The sequence below is a fragment of the Apus apus genome, chromosome 1 (assembly GCF_020740795.1).
Source record: "Apus apus isolate bApuApu2 chromosome 1, bApuApu2.pri.cur, whole genome shotgun sequence".
NCBI classification, from domain to species: Eukaryota; Metazoa; Chordata; class Aves; order Apodiformes; family Apodidae; genus Apus; species Apus apus.
Window position 1 is genome coordinate 94,032,331 of NC_067282.1, and position 25,968 is coordinate 94,058,298.

At 42.4% G+C, this 25,968-nt stretch overlaps 1 protein-coding gene across 5 annotated transcripts in view; it reads right to left on the reverse strand.

Moving 5' to 3' along the window:
* The window catches only part of TIAM1 (TIAM Rac1 associated GEF 1), a 186,163-nt gene that overhangs the window by 42,027 nt on the left and 118,168 nt on the right, over nt 1–25,968 (reverse strand). For all 5 annotated transcript variants that reach the window (XR_007890810.1, XM_051631326.1, XM_051631299.1 and 2 more), the window contains 9 exons: nt 25,172–25,619; nt 22,660–22,832; nt 17,943–18,167; nt 16,324–16,509; nt 13,768–13,914; nt 11,603–11,677; nt 10,403–10,573; nt 4,929–5,033; nt 1,111–1,192 (listed from right to left, as the gene is read on the reverse strand). Coding sequence is in view for 4 of the 5 variants with exons in the window: in XM_051631326.1 (XP_051487286.1) it covers nt 1,111–1,192; nt 4,929–5,033; nt 10,403–10,573; nt 11,603–11,677; nt 13,768–13,914; nt 16,324–16,509; nt 17,943–18,167; nt 22,660–22,832; nt 25,172–25,619 (1,612 nt within the window). In the remaining variant the exon portion in view is untranslated. The remainder of the gene's footprint in view (nt 1–1,110; nt 1,193–4,928; nt 5,034–10,402; nt 10,574–11,602; nt 11,678–13,767; nt 13,915–16,323; nt 16,510–17,942; nt 18,168–22,659; nt 22,833–25,171; nt 25,620–25,968) is intronic.

Below are 25,968 nucleotides of genomic sequence, written 5' to 3' on the forward strand. Positions count from 1 at the left end.
CATTGCTGTGCTGGTTAATATTTCTCTCTTAGGCCTTCAATATTCAAGCTGCAGTCAGCACCACTGCTTTGTAGCATAGCTCAATATTCAAATGGCCTGCAGCTGTATATTAAGCAGTTTGGGGATTCAGAATTATTCTAGTGACTAAACCAGATCATTTAGGTAAACAGTAAAAAGATGCAGATTGTCTTCCTGCAGGGTAGGTTGCACAAATAACTTTAAAATACACCACAAAACTGTAATTGTCAGACCAAAGGGCAAACTCACCAGGCTGGAGGTCTGTAATTTTAAATACTTGAAAGCAAAGAAATATGACCACTTCCAGGTAAAGACCAGGGATTTTGCTGAAATTTCACAGGGAAGACTTCCTCTGTTTTATGTTTTATACACAGATCTGTATGACATGTCAGATTCTGGCTCAAGGAATCCATGGAGCATACTCGAGGTCTGGGTGTGCACTGAGGCCAGGCTCCTCCAGCCTCAGTAATGTCGGGATGAGACATGGACCCAGCTTGTGTGCCCACAGCAGGTGGGGGAAGGGGCCAAGCAGCATCTCCTGGACATCTGCATGGCCACAGACCTTGAGATGTGTCCTACCTACAGCAATGCTCCTGGCTGCATCCCTGCTGTCGCACTGGGTGGAAAGACTGAGGAGCGGGAGAGCTTGCTAGCAGCGTCAAGCTACCATGGCAGCCCCCTCCCAAGCCCCACTGCAGGGACCCCATGAATGCCACCATGCTGGCACTCATGTAGGATGTGACAAAGGGCAAAGGGTGTTGTTTTCCAGTGGCGTTCAGCTGCACAACCTCTGTAGGCGGTGTTTTGAGAAACTACAAGAACAAGAAAACATTTGTCCTTTCTGCCACCATAGATCTCATTGAAGAGCTGCACACCCTATAGCTGGAGCACCAGGAAATACAGCATGCAGTGCACTGCAAATAAAGCAATCCCACTTCAGGGCAGGGGAGTGAGCTTTCTGTGGATGGCACAGGTATCAGATGTGATCTTGCTGCATTCAACAGGCCTTTCAGGTGTACCAATGAATAGCAAGCAAGAACCTGCACACTGAATTAGCAGAAAAGTGAAAACAAAATTAGGAGAGAAACTCACCGTAAATATCAGAGGATGCATCAGACTTCTCTATTTGAATGTGCTGTGTTATTTTCTGACAGATTTCAATTTCTTTGTACAGCTGAAGAGAACAAATATAACACAAAAGTACGTTACTGTGGGAGGACACATCAACTGTAAAAATTTCAAACAGATTTTTCTTTTAAATTACAAGTGGAAGAAATGGACCGTGGTCATTTTCTATCAAACAGTTTATCTCCACATGTGTAAGATTTATTAGTAGTGTCACTAAGCTTTACTGTTGGAACACAGTTAAAGAGGAGGAAGCAGTGTTTTACTACTGCCAACATTAGAGCAAAGATACATCTATTTCACTCAGTCAATACCATTTCGAGCACAAGAAACAAAGCTTCTATTCCTGTTTTCTTGTTTTATGGGTATCCATCATTTAACATTTTTATGTAATTTTGATTAAGACATTGCAGAAATTAAATTATTTGATAGTATTGAAATCACAAGGTGAGATTTTGTTTCTTAAATGCATTTCTTAATTGTTGGAAGACTAACAGACTTGATATGCAGCTCACTCTTAGCATGAAATTTCATCCCTAACACATTTATGTTTATTTGTACCAAGAAAAGCCCTCCCAAGTCTTTGAAATGGTCATTAACATCCTTCCCAGGAGACCAGCACAAATTCACACCTAGGTAATAACCCAGACGCCTAAGCATGCAGGTGCAATTCACTCTGCCTTTCAGGAGCCAGGCAACACCTCCACCAGAGGTCACACATTTTGTGCTTCTAAATCACCTATGCTCTCCTGTCTTGTGTGTCTCTCTGTTGTACTGGGGTCCTGCCCCAAGCTCTGAACAAAGGGCCTGTCATGCCACCTGAAACAGGGAAATCCCACTTTTCCAGACCAAGTCACCTATATCAGATATTTGAGGCTCTGAACTGACATGTTTGGGAGTCAGCCCTGACTTGCTCCTTGTAAGACAGACTTGACACTCTGGAAACCTCCAGCTCAGCCAAGGTTTGAAGCTGTTCTTTCCATAGCACAGGCTAGCACTTCAGTAAAAAAACATCCTTTTGTTTTTGGAAAAAATCATACCCACAGGTGCAGGCAAATAGTAATTTTGTTTACATGGTGGTATGAGTGTGTAAAAAAGCAATTCACAATAATTAACATTTTGAAACAAGGCGGCATCAGTGTTCAGACTGAAGTATTTAACCAATTTATTTAAAAATTAAGAGTAATTCATTATTAAAAGATTTATTTAATAATATAATTTTATCTTCTGCTTTTATGAGCACACACACATTTGTTTAATTGCAAATATTAAGAATTACAGAACAGTTATATATGCATTTAAATTATTCCATGTAGTAAAATAAAATGTAAAACTAAACAAGGATGGCATGCTAGCAATATTTTTAAAACATGTTTTTCAAATATGGGAACATATTATTCAGAACCTGAAAAATAGTTAGATGAACTTTACAAAAATCTCAGCTAGATTTCAGCACGGGTTTTAAAAAGAGGAGAAAGAAAAAATGGTCTGAAAATCGCAGTGTTTTCCAAACAAAACTTGAGTTTGATCCCTGCAGTTGTCTAAACTGAGCATGCAGGACCAGAACCAAGGAGGATGGCTGCCATGCTCTCACCGGGATACAGGAGCCACACATATTGCCTGCATCCCAAAGTGGCTTTTCAAGCAAGAATCTCTGTTGAATGGGAGGCAAATAACTGGGATGCTTGGCTGCCCAAACCAGAGAGCCAGTTTGGAAGGAGCCCTGAGGTGCCCCTCAGATTTCTGTGCCCTGTGGACCCACTGTCCCAACACCAAGGACAAGCAGCATATCTGGGCACAGAGAGGTTTGATAGCAATACTAGGAGCATCCCAAGGAGGTTTGCTAGGCCCAAGGACAGGATTTTGTCCTGACAGTGGCAGTGTTGCCCCTCTGTGCCACTCAAGTCCCTCACAGTGTTTCTCATGGCAACCTTGGGATATTATTGGGTTTTATTATTACTACTACTACTGCTGCTATTGTTTTTAATTCCTTGCCCTTTGTTCCTCTACCACTTTTGGTCTTGTTCCAACACTCCTTCCCAGGGGCTACCTTTTCTACCAGCCCAAATGCCTTCACCCCAGCCTCATCACACCTTCAAGATTTTCAGGGAAGCCTTTGGTCTTGTGCTTCCACCTAAAAGGGCCATCTTACTCAAAGTAAAAAGTCTGGAACATCAAGCTTCAGCCAAAACCTTAGTTTACAGTAACAGGTGCTTAAACAACTATAACCTCCTGGTACAGCACTTACTGCTAAATACTCCCCCCTGAGCCCTTAGTAACATTTTTAACACATAATAAACCAAGCTTGTAATTTTTGAAAGACTGTGTCAGAGCACAAAGCATAACCATTAATGTTTTGGAGAGGAATGGAATATGGATATTTATTCTCCATTTCTTATTTAAATACATCCTATAAATTCTGCAAGAAAAAATAATTTCCTTCTAGGAAATTTTGTTTACCTTTTCTGCAGCAATGTGTATCTCTAAAAGCATCTTAAAAGATGGAAGATACTTGTAGCAAGGTGATATCAACATTAGACAATAAACAGATATTCAGGAGACTACTAAAATACAAGCATTAATTTTATCATATTGCACCAGAGTCATTTAATCAAACACTGAAATAAAGTAACTCAAATTTTCTGATGAAACAAGCACACTTATACACTCACAAGCAAACATACAAATGTGTGTTGTTTTAATATTACTATATTAGATATAACTCTGCAGCATCTATCCATATTATAATCTTTCAGCATGTACCTAGTCCCACCGACTGTAGAGTTTTGGTTTGATTTCATTTTTTCAGAATAAACAATAACTGATGACTATGTCAATCCTACATCCTCTCAACATAAGACAAGTCACCAAAATCCCTGCAGCCAATGAAAGCTAAAAACTGTCTTCTCTGATCTTTAATTTTTCCCAGCTACATTTTACTTTCCAGTCTTAGTACTTTACTAGCACTTTCTCACTCTTTTTTTTTGTTGTTGACAGTGTTAATGGCAAATTCCAGAACTTCTTTACTAAGTGAGCAAAAGCATCCATAATTGGCAAAGTTTTACTTTTTATAAATAAAACAGCCACCAATGAAAAGTTTAAAAAACTTTATAATGTGCATGTGTAAAATCAAAGAGTTAAAGTATGACACTAATTCTACTTGGTCTTTTTTTTAATCTCCAAATTAAAAATTCCTTTGAAGTCTGCTTTTGAGATGAATGATATGAAAACATCCAACTGAAGCAATTAGGAAAGTATATACTAACACATAACTCCACAGCTTTTTAACTTCAACATTTACCTCCTCATTTAGTGGGGAGAAACAACCCCAACCAAACAACAGACCAAAAAAAAAACCCAACTACCTGTGCATTCTCCTTCTCTTTAAAAATCATGCAATGTGATCTGAACAAGAAATACTCAGGCATCAACACTATGTCTTTGAAACTACTGAAGACAATATGAACAACAGAAAAAGGCAACCTTGAGAAAAGTTAATTGTAACTGTATGTTTATAGTGACTTTCACCCATTACCTGTGGCTGTAGCTCCTCTCTCTCTTCCACATAGACACATGCCTGCACAAACATAGGCTAAATAGCAACTCTCTCTTCGAGGTGAAATGTCTAGGGACATTACTTTACTGTAGGCCAACTTGCTATATTGTGCAGAGCACTATATTCGCAAGTTAAAAAGTGTAACTCTGAATATTACAAATGACAGATAAACACTTATTAATAGTGTCCTACCAAGTGTCATTTAATTTTGTTCAGTAGGTAGCATTACCAGTTCATAGATATCCTCTTCTGGCTTTGGTACATAAAATTGAATCTGGTTTTCAATCAGGAATTTGAGACGCAGGTAGTGAGCAGAGTAATCCAGGTGGTGTGTCTGCAAGAAACAGAGAAGAGGCTTTAGGAGAAAAAAGCAATGGCTCACATCACCTATACTTAGAGAATGGCCTGACACTCATAGGAAGAAAAATGCCCCAGCATCATCTTTCACAAGAGGCCCATGACCTCCTAACTTGAACAAGGACCTGAACCTCCACCTCTTCCACAGAAATTTAACCACTGGCCAGGAAGACAAAGGCAGTGCTAGTACTCCTAAGAAGCTTTTTTGGTCCTGCTTATCTGACAGTTCTGCTCCATTCCATGCTATTGCAGAAATAAACAAACACTATTACTGCAGAAGACTCAGAGCAAACCTTCATATACAAAAGGGCATTTAAAATTGCAAGGAGGAAAACAGATGTTCTGCTAACAGAGAAAAACGTAACAAGAAAGCTGGTTTTGTTCTGTTTGTTTTGGTTTTTTAGCATCTTCACACATTAGTGATGTGGCTTTCAAGAAAGGTTAATATAAAAAATAAATAAATCTGTATGTCCTCTAATCCAAAACAGCTCAGGGTACACTGGCTTTATAGGACTAAAAGAAGCTAAGGGCTGCATATTGGATTACTAGTGGAAACAGGTCACACCATTTTAATGAATTAGTTATAATTAGCTGAGGATACAGCATTTGGTCTGGGAGATGTTAATGACCTTTTCTCAGCACGATTAATAAGCTTGATTTAAGCAGAGGTTAATGCAGTGTGTAATCAAAACACATGTGAATTATGATTGACACAAAGGATGTCATTCAGAAGTTACTTTCAAAGTTTGAAACCCAAAGTGATTCAGAAATACAGGAGGTAAATAATGTTTACTGTCACTTTTGAAATCCCATTATTATATTCTTTTATAGATTGGCCTTCTCATTTTGTATGAGCAAATTACCAGTTTCCTGGTTGTACCGAAAACAATGGCTCGTCTGAAAATTAATGCAAAAATATCATTATTGCCTATTTATTATGGCTTTTTAAGCCTTGCTTACCCAGTTCAAGCCAAGACAACGATACACCAGGACTCAGCTGACTGATCACACAGCAGAGATGATGAGTATTGTACTCTGAGTGACCCATGGAAAAGATCACACTGTCGTAACAAACCCTTCAGCAAGTACTCAGAGTGAACGTGTTTGAAAGTCTAGATTAGCTCATGAATAAAAAAGAGCTACCAATACGAAGGAGATAAAAAGATCTATTGCTGCACTTTATGTAGCAGTATGTTGAAGTATGTCCAATTTCAAAGACCAAATTATCCGTATATGAAACTGAGTAACTGAAATAGGATAACCTCCGTAATCCAGACAAATACCTAGTTAATTAAATAAGGAATGTGAAATATATCAAGGGCCAAAATAAAAAGAGCTGAGCACAGGAAATCCTCATCCTCTGCCCTCTTTTTCTTTTTTGATAAGCATTTTGCATGCCCATTTTTTACTGACTCTTTTCATAGTTCTTTCTCTTACATGCACATACATACAAAGAGCCCAGAAATTAAAGGGAAGCAGAACTGGTTTTAATCATAGATAAATCATACATAGGAGTCCTAGATTAGTTTCTGGTCAGATCAGTTTACTATCCCTAGATACAAACTAGAGAGTGCCTTGCACACTAATTAAACACAAAGAGGAGACATAAACCCACAGACTGCACACCCCACATCCAGAGGGAGAAGTTTATGCTAAGTCTCTGGAAGTCCAGAAAATGCTTGAACTCTTTACAGCAAAGCCAGTGGGGAAAAAAATTCTGTGTAGAAAAACCATACTAGCAGAAAAGAGAGCCAGACAACCTGGCAGCCTCCTCCTTCCACCATGGTGCATCAGCCCATGGTCTCCTACGCTGAAGCTCTTGTATGTGTCCTGTGTTTCATGCAGCATCAGGAACAGCCACTGCACAAACGCCAGTCAGCCAGGCCTGTGCTGACAAGCTACATGTCCCTGACACATGGAGATGACCATTGACACCTCTGTTTTCACACCGGTCTTGGCATGGAGATTTGCTTAGGAGAAAATTGTGTGTGCTGGCCATTTGAGAGGGTAGGATGGAGCCAAATGCAGAATGACCAAAGCTGCATTGAAGCCCTGAACTATGCCAGAGTACAGCATTGTCTAAAGAGGTCACTGGATAAAACACATATGTATTTTGCCCACTCATTTCTTCCAAGAAACACCACTGGCCAGAGTGGATGCCATTCATGAACTACCTTGCAATTCCACCCAAATCAGGCAATGAGAGTCATCACCATTAAAGCTGTGATGGTGCAGCACATGAACTGCACCATTTAGTTAATTAACATTTGTATAGCTGCAGCAAAGCTTTGTCTACCTCAAAATTTTACATTAAACTCTTTCAAATAGAGGCATGATTTTTTACTGAAGCGAAAGTAAAAGGCCTTCGCAAAGTGGACATAGCCAATCTGCCCTAAAAGTCATACCATTAAACCACTTCTTGTTGTTGTTGCTGGCCCTGCTGCATCCATATGTGGGAAGCTGGGAGCAGAAACAGTGCAGCTTTAATTATATTAATATCCTTTCAAGACCACCCAAAATACCTTTTAGTAGTCCAAATAAGCTTCTCGGTTTATTTCTTTCTCTCCTAATAAATCTGGCTATGTCTGGACTAAAGTAAGCAGCTAACCCAATTTAAAGCACAACCCGACAGGTTAACTGACATGCACTTGAAGAAGCATTTATAATCTGGGGTGTGATCCAATTCAACAGGCTCCACATGGTGTAGCATGTCGACACACAACCTGAACTGCTAATTCGTTTCAGCTCTCTTCCAGTTAAAGCCAGGGACGTGTACTTCCAGAGGACCATTCAGCCTTATCTGAGACCCATCTGAGTCACCTGTGGTCATCACTCCCTCAGTCCCATCTGCCTTAGCAGACAATCACCAGATTCAAGAACAGGCACATTCTTTCAGCTTGGTGGGAGAGACCTTCATTAGCACAGAAATGACAGCACCACAGAAACATGCCAGCCATCCCAGCCTGTTACTCTGGCTTCGCACTTGTGGGTCACAAGCTTTTTCAGTAGAAAAACCCCAGCTCAAATTCAAATTAAGCCCACAGAGCTTCAGGCTTAACTAACTTCTCTGAGACCTTAAGCACAGACTTGGAGACCTAGGGAAAATCTGTTTCTTGCCCCTTATGCAGGTCTATCTGAAAAACACAAATCATGCGAAAAAAAGAACCTTTTTGCTTTTTATCCAGTTCAGTCAAAAGACTAAATGCCATGTAGTTGTCTAGGCATGATTTTTTGTGTTATTCTCCCCATATTGGCTCTGCCTAAATCCATATACAGTGTGTATGTTTCTACTCAATTTCAAGATATACCATTATGCAAATACTGGTAATACGTATACATCCATTCACACTGATCAGTATTATTCATAAGAAACTATTTAATGTATATACACTGACTTTTCCTGCCTTCCAAGTGATGTTATTAGTTAAATCTTAGAAGTCTTCAAGAAAACACTTTAAAATACACTTTAAACTCTCTTCCCACCAATTTTGAATCATAAAAGTGTCACAAAGCAGCCTCCAAAATCTAACTCGCTGTATAATGACAAGCAGCAATGTTAGTATAAGAACACATTTTCTACAATGATTTGAGTGCACTTAATGTTCTCCAACAGAATAATCAAGCTCAGTTTAATAGCACAGATAGATTTAACCACATCTACAAACATGAAGACGTTTATATGAAATGTAGATCTTGAAATGTTTACTATACCAGAACTTGACTGGTTCTCAGATGGCAGATGGCAAACTGATGTGAAATGATGTGGATCAGATATTAAGGGGAAAAAAATGAGCTGAATGCAAGAGACAGAAGAAAGAGATTGATTATTAAATGCTACAGAAAAGAAGGCATCCATCAGTGCTTTCCAGACTGAAAACTCTTACAGAAAGGAAAGAAACAGGTAATAGCTCTTAAAAAAACTCTCACCCACCTCCCTTTCTCCTTATGCACCACCACCCACAAAAATCAAACACACACTGAGAGACCAGACTCTCAGCAGACACCTACTGAAACCTGTGGAGATACACCAATTTACTCCAGCTAAGGATTTGGCCCACTGAGTTAATCACTCTTACCCAAAGCAACATATAAATCTTTTAAAAAAAATAAAAAAAATCATTACTAATAATTTGTCATCCAGCTTCCCTATTACGTCTCTCTCCAAAAATGTCATATTTTCCTGAATACAATGATGAGCTTTCACAAGCTGCATCACTCTTTAATATAGCACCTGGCAGAGAGACAAGCACACTGTATAATTATTGCAGACAAATGCCTTTCTCTCACCTTCCCTCTCTTTGGAAGCACATGCAACATGTTCTAAAAGTACCCAAAGTTAAGCTCTTCATAGTAATAAATGTTTTCTTTTGCTGTTGTTGTTGTACAAAAGACGACTCACTTTTCAGAAAGGCACATGCCACGAGTTTGGTCTAGCTTGCAGTCAGCCCGTTAGTAGAAAACATACATTATGTAACTGCCAGAACTGAAAGCTTGTATTTAATTTGTCAAAGCTTTCAACTTCTCTGCTGAGATGTAACATTTTTTAATGACCAAATGTCAAATCCAGGTGGTTTTTCTTCCACCCACTCCCCAAATGCAGATTAAAGTTTTTCTCTCTCTTCCCTTTTGCCACCCACATGAAGTGAGCCTGACTCTGCAATGCAGATAGCAAACACAGGCACCTTCTACTCCTGGCTGTTTTCTATCTGCCTTCCTCCCCCATGCCAGCCAGAGGGAAGGAAGAGGCAGGAGGAAGGAAGGAGGAATGGCACCTGGAAACAGGATGAGCTGGCACCTGGGAAGGGGTGATTATCGCCCCTCTTGCCTGGCAGAGGAGATGGGCCACAGGAGGAGAGCTTGGCAGAAGCCGGGGGACTGCACTACTCTGTGGCAGGGCTATCCAGTGGAAGGAATCATGCTGGGGACCAGGAGCTGGGATGCTGGGGGCCAGAGAAGGAAAGGAGAAGGGAACTGCACGCTGCTTGGCTGTGAGTGGATGGGGAGAGGGTCTGTGGGTACTTGAGAGGTGGCAGCACAAGCAGAGTCAGGGTGTTAAGGCACTTCAGATGCTCATGCCTGATGGCCAAAATGGAGAAGGCAAAACATAGTCTGCCTTCCTCTCCCTACACTCATGCCAAGTTGAGCCCCAGCTGTAGGAATTTTTCTTGCATGGTGCTGGCATGAGAAATTCAGTATAATTAATGTTTTTCATCTAACATACAACTGGTCTCCCAGCACAGTGCAGTTTGAGTGCTGGCATATGATAAACTCACTACAAGGTTCAACTGAAAGGGCTCAGGGTTGGAGACACTTCATGCCACTCCAGGGCATGCTCATAGCCTTTACCTTGCAAATCATTTCCAGCACATCTCGTGTGGTGTCCCCAGGACGGATGACTGTCAGAGCAGGCTGGTTGTTCGGCAGGGAGAACCAAGACGGTGTAAAATACTCATGAACCCAAATATCGCAGTCAGGATTGTGCTGATGGACACTGCTCAGTGCCACTTCTTTTTCCCTCTAAATAGACAAAATCCATTATGACTCTACTGGCCAAATATTATTCCCCTCATCACCAATAACAAGTGGAAGAACATTATATGCTGTAACAAAAAGCCCTCTTGTAGAGAAGACATTTTATTCATAAGACTAGATTGAAGGCTTGTCTGGACAGGAAAACTTTATACAGTTTTACCTGAGCAGTATAAAGTGTGCCCTCCCGTGCCACCCACAAAGCTACACTGATGCAATGCACTGGGATTTCACCCTGTGTCTACTGGAAATGCTAAGAATGCAACAAAAAAAAATAGTGATAAAAAGAGATTTAAAATTAAAACTTAAATGCAATGTGTTTCTGGGTAACCAATCCAAAGCCAACAAAACTGCTGTAGAGGCATCAGTTCCTATGTTTAGAAATGGCAAAATGACAAATCTTAGCATCTATTTTGAATTTACTGTCTTCTATACATCTAGTTGCACTCCAAGCTATAAATCCCCAGATTTGATGGAGCTGCAGAATTCCTATTTGCTGCAAGTGGGCTCACACAGCTAAACCCATATTCACTAGATGAAGAACGTGCCTCTTAGCACTGTCTCAATGCTGGTTGATAGCCGACTTTCTCTGGGGGGAAAAAAAAGCAGTTGTAATTGTGGCTGCAAACACAGAAGCTCACAGAAAAGCATGAGAACAAAACAGAGGAAGCCCTGTGCTTCATAGTTGTGCCAACACTAAATATGGTTGTCACAAGGAGCTGTTTTCCAGAACCAGTGGTGTCAAGGTCCTCCTGTGGGAAGAGATTTCTCTAGCACGCAGTGCTAACACCCCTCTAGATCTGGCACCTCCAGCTGCACTTAGGATGCCACATGCAGTGAGCCCTTTTGACTGTGGGCAACCAGCTCTAACCCTTCCAGAGCAGCTACAAGGCCTAGAGTGCACAGAAGGTCCTCTCCTGGGGGCTCTGTGTCCCCCCTCACGTCCCAGAGTCAACAATGCATTTATGGTGGCTGCAAATGAGGGGGAAGGAGGCAGCTGGAGAGCGGGTGTTTTACCTTGCCGTCTGGGACTGTATCATCGAAGATGCCTTCGAGAGACTTCTTCACTGAATCAACTCCTTCACCAAACACCTGAGGAACAACAGAGAGACTCTGCTTTAAAACATGAATGTGCCTCCACACCATCTGCAGCACACACTAAGTGTATCTAACGTCTAGCATGGAAATGAAACTGAAAAAATAAAAACATTCATCTCAAAACACTGAAAAGGAAAATATCAGCTGGTTAAGAGGGAAGGGGAATGAAGAACAAGCTGGTCACAGAGCACCATCCTGAAAGATGAGAGGCCAGTTCTGCTTAGTGGTCTGTCCCTGATTTACTTGATGGAGCTGGACAAATCGTATATCCTTCTGTGCTCAGTTTCCCCATCTGTACAGTGGGGGAAATGAATGCTTCTCCACCTCTGCTAAGGCTGAGAAATCAGAAGGTCTCAGCTTCTGGCTGGTTTTGTAATAAAACAGCTTTCAAAAAGTACTTAGGAAACGTTCAAGTACCACAAGTTAGTGTAACCCCCATCTAACAAAATAAAAGCTGGTAACCCACCACAATCCAGAGAGCCAAAATCAACAGGACATGGTGCAGGAAGAACAACAGAATGGGAATAAATACAGGATCCACCCCAAATCAGCAGAGAACCACATCAGACAGGCAAACAGGGTTGTTACTGCAGCAGAAGCTTACAATTAAAACCAAAAAGTTAAGGCTTATAGCTCCACATCAGCACAGCTTTATGATCAAGTTGCTGGGTTTTGCTGTTACCTATTCTGGACCTAAAATGAAGCAGGGACCATACAGGGTAGGAGAGGTCACTGCCCTTTGGAATGATACAGTTTTTGCTTCAACTTGGCAGTACTTTGCATGCTGCTACACACAAACGGGAAATAAATTCAGGCACTACATTTAGATATTCTGCTACTTTGTAAAAACATAACTTTTTCTTTGTCTCTCTCCAGTATCACTTTTCTTTAACCTAGTACAAAATCCCTTTTTCACACCTGTGATTATTGAAGAGTAAGGGGGGTAGGAATTGGAGGAAATGTGGAGAATGTATTTATCTCCACTGAAAGAAAAAAAATAAAGGATTTGTTCAGGAAAAAAAAAACAGGTCTGAAGACACAACATGGGCAGGATCCTAGCTCAGGATAACAGATTGCACTTGCGGTAACAATTTGGGGAAAGTAAGTATAAAGTACCAGGGATGCCAGAGCACCAGCACAAAGAATTGGGAATGCACTCAGAGAGGCATCTGCTGCTTCCCAACAAAACTCTGAGCTTTTGTTTACCTTCTAAATATTAGGTGAACTTTTAATGTCTCACTAAAAACAAGCTAAACAATTCAGCAGCATTCATCCTCTGCTAAACAAAATAAACACCCACTGCTGCTTTAACAGAAGGAGGAAGAAATCACAGGGCACAGAACAACACGTGTCCCAAGCCTTTCTCTCTTCAAAAAGTGAAAGAAGAGAAAGAAAAGCAAAGCCTACACTTCCTGCAATTAGATGAGGTATGGCTCTCAAAAAGCAAAAGCTATAATTAGGGATGTTTGGAAAGAATAACAAGGAAGCACCTTCTTTCCACACTGAAACACGTTTTCTAGAGAAAGATCTGTTCAGTAACTGGGTGTAAACATTTCAGCTTTTGATTTTTTAAAAATCCAAAGCAAAACAGGGACTGTCCCTACTAAATGCAAAGTTTTTTGTTACTTCAGGAAGTTTCCCCAAAACTCAACTACATTTAAAGTATTCTACAAAGTCATAATTTTAATTTAAGGAAACAAACAAGTCTACACTTTTTTTTCCCCTTCCAAAATTGTATGTGGTTTACACTGTTGTTTTGTTACTCCTGAGTTTAAAAGGACTTCCAGCAAAAGCAGAAGCAGCAGAAATATAACCAAAGTAGAAATGCAACCAATTCAGCTAAAGAAGGTGCAGACTCTAAACTTTGCTTTACAGGAACTGCTGTAGACTTATCTGTAATTACAGTTGCTGATTTTTGAAGAGGATGTGGAATGAGATGACACTATGCTGTCAAAGATTAAACAGGCAAGGTTAAGGTTGGATGTGTAAGTGCTTGGTGCAAGTGGATCTTTGCTTGAGCTGCATTCTGCACGCTAACAAATAAGCCTTGGAAGTAAGAATATCAGAAACTTCCACACACATACCTGATTAATGCTTGGCCTCCCTTGCTTTTTCTTCGAGGTAGTATCCAGTCCCCAAAGAGAAGAAAACCTGCTTCTCCGTTTACTGGCAGATCTGGACATGGCCTGCGTCCTTCTCCTCACTCCGGACTCCCCTGTGCGAGCCGCCACCTGTCAAAGCCACATGGTTTTAAAAAACAAAGGTTGCAGCATGCCTCTGCACCATGGCTTACATAATCTAACCAAGAGTGGAATCTGTTGCTGTTGTTTGGTTGTTTTCTTTTTTTAAAAAGTCACTCTGGCAACAATGTGTACTCACAACAGGGACAACGGTGATGCTGCCAGGCTACCTCCTTCTCACTACTATTTAACTCCTTTTGAAGTCAAACATCAAAAATTAAAATAGACAGTAACTCCTCCTCCCCTTTTTTGGCATTTAATTAGATCTACTTGGAAACAGCCTAATTATCACAGGGCAAAGCCTCAGCACCAGTGAAGGATTTGGGTTTTTTCTTTTCTTTTTTTTTTTTTTTCTAAAAAGTTTTCAAAGCTGGACATACAAAACCTGAGATTCCAAACTTATCTGCTGCTTCCGAAGCCCAGTCTTTCTCTTTGCACTTTCCTGTGGAAACACTCTGGGCATCCTGGAACTGACTCACAACTGTTAAAAGGCCAGATAAAGGCTTGCAAATAGATCAAGGTATTTAAAACCTGCACTTCCTTAAAGATACCAACATTTGACGGAGTGAGCAAAACACAGGAAGAAAAAAAGTCAGCTGAAATGGCCTTTTTTATTAAAACAGTATTAACTTCTTGGGTACTTGAAAAATGGCCAGTGGCAACCCCTTCAGAGCAAAAAGATATTTGCCTTTACTGAGACCAAATATTTGGGAAGCGTTTCCCTAATAAGGAAGCTCTGGTAGAAATCAGTGTGAGGTGAAGTGTTTAGGCCAAAGTTGAAGCAGATTTCCCATGCTGAGGCGGCCTCTGGAGAGCAAGCTCCTCTCCTGCAAAAAAGGGAGTGGTAGGAGATGGCAGGTACGAACGGGAGCACAAGGCGAAGTGAGACAGACGGACAGACAGACCCACCCTGCCGACTTAGCCATACACTTCCTGAAACACCTTTGTACTGAATTCCCACAGCCGAAACTAGCAAAATGTGACTGTCATTTGGCAACCCCAGCAGGAACACCCAAATCTCTGAGTGACGCCCCAAGCTACAGAGCTGAGAAACAGGTTATTTGGGTGCAGCAGATACAAAAACTCATACAAAGATGGGATGAACAGGCTTGTGTACCCAGGGAACTGTCGCTGTATGAGTAAATGGTTATTCTCCTTGGGAAATGTGGAGATGCAAAGGAAAAGGAGAACGTAACACTACTGCAAGCATCTCCATTTCCACAGCCTGGACTTGTGAAACATTTCTCAGCTCTATCTGGGACATTTGTGCAGAGGCAGCTGGAAAACTTAGCACATCCTCTAGCTAATGTACTGAAGAACGTCTTCAGGAGAGGTAGGGATGCTATCACCATGCAGAACCCGGCTCAAGTCTGAGACTCGCTGCACCCCCACTACACTACTGAGGGCAAAGGAGGACACGAGAGTTTGCTTAGAGGAGAAGGAAGCATATGTCTTTTTCAAAACAACATCTTCAAAACATATTTTTTTTCACTTGTCTCTCAAGAGACACCAGCATGAAGAGGCAGACTGTTTTTCAGGCTAACACTCAGTGCTTTGCTAATGCAAAAAAATAAGCACAAATGCAAATTGCACCCAGCCACTTAAAAAAAAATATATATATATATAAAATCCACCAGCAATTGTCAGGATGATGACGCTAATCTTTTCATATATAAAAGAATAAAAACGCCCCTGACTGAATTATAGCTCTGGATTCAATTGAAGGGTACAGCTGACATCTATGAGACATCAGTGGTGCTCAGCTATTTCTGTGAAGCTCCAAGAGTCCAAGCTGAAACTACAGGAACTTGATTTAAACTCATTAAAAAAACACTACTTTGTAATACATTTCCCTGTATTTTTAAGAGCTGGGTTCTACATTATTTAAATTTAAGCAACTGCCTTAAACATTATTTGCCACATCATAAGTAGAAAGAAGAACATTTCCCCTCCTTTTTGGAGCACTGGAGACCGGATATTAGACTAATGGGTCAGCAGATTCATCCATATGGTAGTAAGGAAATCAAGCCAAAGAAGGTCTAAGCCAACACACACTGAGGGCCTCTGAAAGACCTCCGTTGACTTCAGTGGACTTTTGGATCAAGCTCATTAGAGCCAGCTCTTGTAACAGGAAGATCTGAAAGCATGTTTATAGTGCAGATCTGGAAATCTAAACTCACATGTTTAGGAGAAACATGGTCCTACCATAAGACCATGGCTCGCAAACATCTCTTTTTGATCTATATCTAGGACACACACCACTTTCAGGAAGCAGAATATTATGCACACTAAGGTTAAGGGCTCACCCCCCTGCCTGTTTGTTGACATGATCTCTGCACAGAACACATGAAGTGACTTGCAGGTTGGCAAAGGTGACCCCTGGCCTCTGTTCAAACTTACCAGTGCATGAAACGACGAGACTGAGAAGATTCCAAGACGGCCCATCGCAACTTTGGTTGGACGGCTGGCAAAAGCAAGCAGTCGTTTAGGGTTTGGGAGCTCCCCTCCTTGGAGACTAGCCAAGTAACAGCGGTACCGAAATAGGTCCATCTGGAACTGTTCAAGATTTTGTTCCCAAACAAAGATCTGTGTACAGCAAAGATTGAAGAGTGAGATGCATAAGAAGAAAAGGGGAGAGGTGGAAGAACAGAGTGATAAATACCTGGAAAAAATTCTACTGTTTCCAGTAATACACTTCTTTCACAAACGCTGATCTCATTCAAGAAGCTTTGAATCCTCTTCTTTCCCACTCTCCTCTACCCCCCCAAACCCAAACAGGATACAAATAGCAAAAAACTCTTAATGAGATGGAAAACAGCTTTTTTATGCTCATGGCAGAAGTGTTCTCCTGAGACAACCACTCCTTTGATATGATGTTAATTAATAGGATTAAAATTCCATTTTTAATTTTCTTTGTATTCCAGGATACTATTCTAAGCAGTCCCTCAAGAGGCTTCTTTCATGTATCAAGGGCATCTGAGAAACAAGAAGACCAATCCCCACCAAATTCCACATACTGAGTGCCCTGAATCAGCAGCCACATCAGCAGCATTGCTGTGAGCATCAGTGGAGTTCACCATACTTGAAAATGTGCTATACACTGGGGACAATTAATCTTACCAGCAGAAGAGCACTATAATCAGCCTATGTAAGGACTTGTTTAAATAATTCAAATTACTAATAGGAAACGGTTTCAAAGCATTTAGAAAAACACAGTTACATAAAGAGAGAGACTGTTTTGTCTTCTCACTGTGATTGACAGCCTTTGAGTGGAGTCCTTTCAACAGAGAAAGGACTCTCTTCCCTCTTCTCATGTGCTTCCAGGGGTTAGAAAATTTCTCTAGCTTAGCACACTAGGGCCCCAGCTGCTATGGTTTGTGTTACAGGGGCATTTAGCAGCCATTGTAAAAAAGCTACAAACTAGTGAAGCAGGAGCCATATGTTAGCTTCCTCAAATAAGGTGTCGCTGTGGGAGTGGGAGAGACATCTGCTCTAGACTCTCTGCTTCTCAAACACAACTTACATTGTCCACTTCAAGTCAGAAGGAGTGGTCCTGAGGGGCAGCCAAGGCTGCAGCCATGAGGTCAAGGTAGGCCCTTGTAAAAAGCAGAAACCAGGGATGGTCTCTTCATCCCATCTGCCAGCAGAAGAACCAGCCTCTTCCATGCTTAAGACAACGGAACAGCAGCATTAATTAATCTATGACCAGCTCTTCCATAAGGCATCCTGCTGCCATGGCCTCGAAGCCTCTTCACTCCCCTAAAGCCCTCACTCAACTTCTGAGCAGCTTGTATTGAGGCCAGAAGACAGCCCATGCTGTACCTTAGTGCACATAGTTTGGAGAAACAGTGCAACTAGGACAGCCAGCATAGCTCTCCTGCCAATACATGTCCTGCCTGTTCTGGGGAGCTTGGTCCACACACACAAATGGCACAACAGGACCAGAGAGAGGTATTGCTATCTGAAGAGGGCCTTAAATATTTGCTAGGGGTTTATTTCACATAAGTAAGTGAGATTACTTGATCCAGTATGGTCTTCTTCTTCTTGGAGTCTGTTACTGAGGACAGCTGCATTTCACCCATTTTCTTCATCTTCTCATCCATATCAATCTTCTGCTCCAGCTTTTTTATCTCTGTTTTCAGGAGCTTGACGGTGTCCTCTTTGTGATGCTGCCTTGCCACTGCAGTGGCACAAGCTGAATGGATTGCTGTGATCCAGTTCTCCAGTTCAGTCTGGCTAGAGGTCTGAAGAGAGGGAAAGAGAGGGAAAAGTCAGGATACTCTTTACAAATGATTGGAGATCAACAAATGCAATTACAAGGAGTTTCTTTTCCCTTTGATCTTAAGATTCAAAGCCTTAAATCCACTTCCAAGAGAAGTAATAAAAACCCCATCATTCTTAGGCAGGCCATTTTTAACTCAGCACTAGGCATTTGGCACTTAAAATTACATCTGTATCTGTGCTTTGCAGCTGTACAGTGCTTCCCAGCACAGTCTCAGGAATTATCTTCCTTGTTCAATACAACGCTGCCATAATTTGTAGCTCAACATTTAACTACCTTTTCTAAACTCCCAGTTCCTTAAGTCAGGGAATGTACCAGCCTTTGTGCTCTTCACAGTATGGAGAGGTTTTTTGGCATGCAACAGTTAGCAATAAATTAATGGCATAAATGTGGCTGTGATATCTATGCATAGACAAACAAGCTTTCCACTTCTGAAGGTCCCAGAGCACTCTGAAGACAACCCTATTATCATTAAAAGTAGGGTCATCATAATTTTTATGGCGCTGGTACTGTCCCTTCCCAAGCATGCGTGTGACAGTATGGGAAAAGGGAACACTATTCCTCCCTGGAAGTGTTCAAGGCCGGGCTTTGAGCAATAGGTACCTCTGCCCATGGCAGAAGGGTTGGAACTAGATGATCTTTAAGGTCCCTTCCAACCCATACTATTCTGTGATTCTACTATTCAATGAGATACTAGGCTGGGCCATAGGACACCAGGACATTTTTATGGAAGAGCACTACTCTGATAAGAGGCTTTTGACACCAAGAGTATTTCAAAGCGTTCCTTTTCCAGACCTTCTAAATAAAAAGTACATCCTTTTAGCCTTCTAACTAAACTTCATTCCTTTTTACACTAGGGCTGTAAAACAAAATTTACAGACAACTCAGAGCTTGCCCAGGACTTTCTGTGTCAGCCTTTAGCAGCAATCACACTGGTATTTGTCTCACGGCTGAAAAAGTAGCAAGGTGCCAAACCACCTTGTTCCAATTAAACTTTCTGATTACATCTGATCTATTAATTGACAGCACAGTATGACTTCTCCAGTTGCTAGCATACATGAAGAAGGTCATCTGCACTGCTCTCCTGGCAGTCACAACTAAAAACAAAGGACATGGCTTACTGAAGCCAAGGAGAGAACCCCACAAAACCCCAACTCTGGAAATCACGCAAGCACAAGCTGATGCTCCACAAACTTCTGTGGTACTGGAGCAGGTCAAACACACATGTCCCAGAATGGCATCGCTTTCCTTAGCTCAGGTTAGAAGTCATAAGCAGAAGACAGGGTCTACACCCTATCTCTTACTCCCAATTTTCTTGTCTTCAGTTGGCACTGTACCAAGTAATTGCTTGGTCAGGCTCCCTGCCCAGGTAATACTATTAACAAACTCTCATTCATAGACAGGAGCTTACAGTGTCTTCTTGCCACTACTGAAGACATGTTGAGCCCCACTTGCTGAGGAATTCCTGATGAAAATAGAGAAATTACTTGCCTACAGTCAGGTGGTGAAACCTAGCTCCCAGTAAAGAGGAGAGTAGCACTGGACTTATGAGATGGTAAAATTTGTTAATTCCTAGCAAAATCTTAACAACAAGAGGTCATATTTTTATCTTATTCCATTTTAAAATATCATCCGTACATCACTAGATTCAGTCTTCTTTTTAGTTTTCTGTGGATAGGGAAGGAAAAAAAATAATCTGGAATGGATTCTAGGAGCTTAAGACTCTCCTGGTAGGTAAGTAGGCAAGAGGAATCACTCTGCTTCTCAACAGAAAGGATCACGTAAACAAGCTGCAAATATCTGATATGTAAGTATGTGTGTCACAAGTTGCTCTGAGCTCCAGGAAAACGCATGTGACATCTGCAAGTAATGGATTTGTGTAGGCATGGGAAGAACTGACTGAGCAAGGAATCATTGTGGAGGAGGTATGTGATGTCTCCAGGTGCAATGCAGTGGGAAGGCTTGTTACAAGATGTCCAATATCTGTTCACATTACAAAACAACTCTGTTTTTCTCACGAAGTACACAGTCTCCATAAGACAGAAATAGTCTTCTGCAGGTCTGTGATTTTCTCTCATCAAAACCACTACTCCAGCCCTATGTTATGTGTGGATGGATGTGTATGACAGGAGAAGTTAAGTAACACTGCTGAAGGGCTGTACACATGCATCGGCTGCTCTGAGTGCAGCAGAGCAAGCCCTGCAGCACTGTCACTTGCACATTACTTCCACCACTGCAGCTGGCCTGGTCTTCCCTTCTCCCCAAACCCATCCCTTCTTTCTCTTCTGCTTCACCAGTGATGCATGTGAAGAAGGGACACACCAAGGAAAAATTTCTGCAAGGCAATATATATTATTTGCTTTCATTTGAAAAGGCTCATTTTTGCTTCTTCCCACAAAGTCACATGAAAATCTGTGCATGGCATAATGGCACAGGGCTTTTACTGAATAAGGCCCTGTGTTGCCAAAAAAAAAATGTACTGAATGTGACCTTTTCAGTACTTAGCATCCACTGGCATTAACTTTATGAGAATGAAGGTTATTCCTTAGAAAATTCCATGGAAAAGATTTTACAGCTCTTATCAGTAGATCAAGAAGAGGTGGTACTCCACAACCTTTCAAGAACACGCTGAGACCATAAGCACCCCACCTACCTCCTGGAAGAAGCTCTCCAGGTAGCAAAATACATGCACCCTGCCCAGGAAAGGCATGAATTAGAAAGAGGCAGTGCAGTATTTCAATATGAGCTGAGGGAATCATAGAATCATAGAATCCGAGGGGTTGGAAGGGACCTCGAAAGATCATCTAGTCCAACCCCCCGCCAGCAGGGTCACCTAGAGTACATCACACAGGAAGGCGTCCAGGAGGGTTTTGAATGTCTCCAGAGAAGGAGACTCCACAACCTCTCTGGGCAGCCTGTTCCAGTGCTCTGTCACTCTCACAGTAAAAAATTTTTTTCTGATATTCACCTTAAACCTCCTATGCTCCAATTTGTATCCATTACTCCTTGTCCTATCACTGGTCATCACTGAAAAAAGCTTAACTCCATCTTCTTGACACTCACCCTTTACGTATTTGTAAACATTGATGAGGTCACCCCTCAGTCTCCTTTTCTCCAAGCTCAAGAGACCCAGCTCCCTCAGCCTTTCCTCATAAGGGAGATGTTCCACTCCCTTCATCATCTTTGTGGCTCTGCGCTGGACTCTTTCAAGCACTTCCCTGTCCTTCTTGAACTGAGGGGCCCAGAACTGGACACAATACTCCAGATGCAAAAATTAGACTGGGGTTGCAGAGAAGCTAATCCACAAAAACAACTATTTTTTTCTTTCAGTATGCAATCAGATTCACAGTCTCCTCAAAATTTATGGCAGCACCACTTCCTTTGAGCCATTAAGGCTCTTTTCTATTTTGCACTAGTTCAAGAATTTAGCCCCTTGTTTAGGACAGCTGCAAAGACCTATGAGACAATGTAATCTTAAAGTTTTGCACTGGAGTACAGAGAAGTGACGACATGGGGGCACATCCTACCACAGAGTAGCTTCTGGCTTAAGAAGGCAAGAACTCCAAATTCTTTGTCATTGGAAAGGGAAATAAATACAGGGTTCCTTTGGTGAAGAAAACAATCAAAAGAGGAGGAAAAGGCATCACCTCAGCACAGGCTGGCAAAATCATTGGTTTTATCTGCATTTTTCAAGGAATAATATACATGACTTACCCTGGTCTATAACTCAGAATGAAAAAAAGCTAGATGAAGTAACTTGCATGAAATGTGCTTATATTATTTGATTAATATTACTCAGTAAGCTTCATGACTTACGAACAAGACTTGGCATGGCAGGAAAGCACTCTGATCTTTGGACAAGAGCTAGGACCCAGAACTCAATGGAAATACTTCTGTTGACTAAGGTCTGCATGAACAAAGGGCAAATGGATTCTGCACCACCATTGGGAGAGCACCTGGAGGTCCAAGTAGCCCCTTGCACTTCAGGTTCCTCTTGGTCTTGTAAACAACCTGAGCCACTCCACAAGGTCCCATCTTTGATATGTCTCTTGCTAAATGCAGGTAAGTGTCACAGCCCATTTAATGCACTACTGTGTGTCCTATATGGTAACTGGCTTGGTCTGTGTGCTGTAAGTATGCTGTCAAATCACACAAAATTCCAAGTTTTTACAGATACATGAATATTTCTTAATTTTTACTTTGTTCCAAACATCTACACAAAGAAGGGTCCAGTCAGCCAACAAAAGAGCAGATTGCAGTGATTCACAAGTGGTGGTAGGTCTCTTGAGTGGCGTTTACCAAATATATCATGTCCTTCCCCTAGTGCTGCCAGAGGAAAATCCCAAACCTACTGGAGTCAGCAGGATTTTTCCATTGATTTCAACCAGAGCTATGATTTTCTCCTTAGTCAGAGACAGAAAAACAACTCTGTAAAACCCTTGAACTGGACCAACCTGAAAGAGAAAAGCGTCCCCAAGGGAGTTGCTGAGACAGAAGACAAAGTCCTTCTTGGGGTGTTCAGGCACTGCTTGCACTATGCTGTTTTCCACCCAGACAGCGTGCTTTGGGATGCTGTTGTGATCAATGCCAGATCTGCCATCAGTCTCATAAAAAAACAACGTGCATCCTAAAAGAGACAATGGTGTATTAACAAGCAACACATTTAAAAGCAATGGCTGCCCTGCATCTATTCAGTGCTAACACTTGGGAATACAAATCATCTGTAAAACTATCACAGGCATGAGGGAGGATTCGCCAGCTCCTGTCTAGGTTTTCAATCCTACAGCAGAGACCAACAGCAGTAGCATGGTTTTTAGCCCCACAAGGTGGTGGTTTCCATAGAGGCACAGCACGAGCTGTATAGTACATCAATCCACACCCCAGCAGGCCATTTTGTTCACCCTAGTATTGCTAAAACAGCTGCAGACATGAGCCAGGGAAGTCACGGCAGTAAAATACAGCCCCAGCTGAGAAACACCATTCTAAGTCCCAAAGTGGGGGTCCTCCAGGGTCACCTTGTCCCACCAAGAGGACCAAAAGGAAGGCATGACAATGGTCTCCCTTGGCAGCACCGGACAGCTGTGAGACATCCTGGGCCGAGCAGACAGGCCCACAGGGAAACCTCCAGTGCCCTGCCTCAGCCTCCTGCAGCTGCTGGCTGCTACAGACCCTGCAAGGCAAAGATCAAGCGACTTAATTACTCGATGCAGACGAGCAACTGGAAGGAAAACGGGCTGTAATGAGTTGTGCTTGCTAAAAGACTGATGTACGAAAAAAAAAAACAACAAACAAACAAAAAGCATAAGCCAAATCCGTATTCCACTATAACGTTTCAGTTCTGGCTCACAACACTACGGCCAAAAACAAAACTGCATTTTAGCTGGGGACATCAAACAACCTGCTTGGTTTCACAAAAGAATATTTACAATTCTCTGGGGAGAAAAAAAGGTATAGCAAGCCTGCAATTTGGGGAACAAAAAAAAGGGTCTCCTTCTCCCTCTCCCACCTTCCCACATTATCTACAGTTGCTTTAAAATAAAACTGGCACGTTGTTTCTCTGCCACTGGAGCAGGCCCTCTCAGTGCAAAAGGACGCCCTGTTACCCAGCCTCTCAGAAAACTATTTGCAGCCAAACAATAGCAGCTGTTAACTTCAAAGCCTCATTTAAACACTAACATTATTAAGACACAGCAATCTGAGAGGCAAACACTTCACTTGAGTCAAAGCACTTTAAAATAACATTGCCTCCGTGCTCATCCTTCCCCTTTTTCCTCCCAGATGGCCCTTTGTTTACCAGCTCCTCACAGCAAGACCTTCCTGCCACTGGGCCCTCCTCCCAGGAGGACTCCCCCTTGCCCCTCAGCCCTCCCTCCCTCCTCTTTCATTTCCCCAATCTCTCTAACCACCCTTAAGGAAAAGCTGGCACCTAACTTTGCTGCTGGTTTTAAAACCGTGCTGCAAATAAATAAATAATAATTTTAAAGTGTTCTAAAAGCAGCACTCTGTAGGGAGGACAGGGCTTTAAAAACACTGAGGTAATCCCACCTACAGCAGGAGACACGGCTCTGCCTCCCCTGCCTACAGACAAGGTCAGTCCCAAAACCCTGCAAGTGCTGCTTCCCGTTTTACTGCTGATGCAACTGCATGAAGATTAATTAGACATCGCTTCAGGAGGGCAGCTCCTGTGTTTTGCTGCTCCATTAACATTTATGTGCATTTATAAGCACTCATACCCCAAACAAGGCTGGAGCATGCTCCTGGCAGGAACTGCAAAAATTCAGAGAAAAGGATCTGTCGCCCAGGAAGCCAAGGAGGTTGGTAGGGTGGCCAGGTGCTGCCCACCACAAGATGGATGATTCAGCCAGAGCCAACATGTTCCAAGTCACAAGCCAGCCTCGATGATTATACTCTAGGTTCCTGATCACACTGCAAATATGTTGCAATTCACTGGGTGTTTATACTCATGAGGCACATCTCGAAGAAAGGCCAATAGCACCAAGCACAAGAGTTACACGAGGAATGCACACAAAGATAAGAGTGCCTATGTGAACATGTGCCAGTGTCACTAGCAAACTCCCACTGTCACAGGCCTGCAGCTGCACACAAGTATTCAGTTTGTCAGCAAGACATAGATGTCCTTCTTACAGGAAACACCCAGGGCTTGGAGAAGCTACCCTAGGCTGTATCAGCAGGACTCAAAGCAGGGTATGAATCCCACTTCAGTGCAGCAGTCATGTGTCTTGGACTACATGCATGCCATAATGTGAGCACATCAACAACTATCAAATAAACCCCCCCCTCTGAAAAACATCAGGACCACTTCCTCACACTTGATGTTAATTACACTGAAGTTCACAGCAGCTTTTGTTAAGAGTCCAGGCTATTGGTCCCTTTATCTGCAGCAATACGTAACCCAGGACTCAGTGGATGCCCATCTGGATAAACCTTTGCACGCTTGCTCTGTACCTTTCAGGGAAACCCAGTAGTGCTTCCATTTCCTGCGCGTTGCTGACTCCACTTTCTTGTTCTTTTTATGCACCAGGAAGTTCTTCACTGCCAGAGCCCCGGCTTTCCGTACCGTGCCCTGGGCAGCCGTCAGAAGGATGTCAGACTGCCCCGGGGAGCTGAGGGTGCCACTGCTCTGCTCGTCACTGAGGGCAGAGCCAGCCTCCTCCAGGTTCTCGCTGTTGGTGGTGCTCATCTCCAGCTCCCGACGGAAGTTCTCATACACTCCCTGGCGAAGCCCATCACCTGTTGAGCTGCTCCCACTGTCGCTGCCAATGAAAGCCCGACTGGTTGTTGGGGAGTAACTCGAGTTGGTAGCATTGGAGCGTCTAGAAAGGAGGTCAGTGTCAGTGGCTGCTCCCTCAATCCCACTGTCGGTGAACTCGCTCCCCTCGCCTGCGTTGACGTCCTAGTTGTGAGAGAGAAACAGTGTAAGATGAAGATCCTGGCCAAGTATGGCCTTCTGGAGACACCAACAAAATGCCCAAGTGGCACCTCATTTCTTCACACCCGCATTTTGTGTGGCACTGGAAATCACTCATCTTTTTTCAGAAGAAAAGGTAGGGTAGGCAGAACTTCCACCACAGGAAAGACCAGTCCTGCATGCACAATTTCAAGTCGTGCCTCTACAGCCTGAGCATTTTGAAATATAAGATGCAGCATCATCTGTTTACATTAAGCTAAGTTAACAGTGCTAAAGGTTTTGCAAAAGAAGAACATATGGTAGCAAAAACTGGCAATGTCAAGAAAAGCCACAA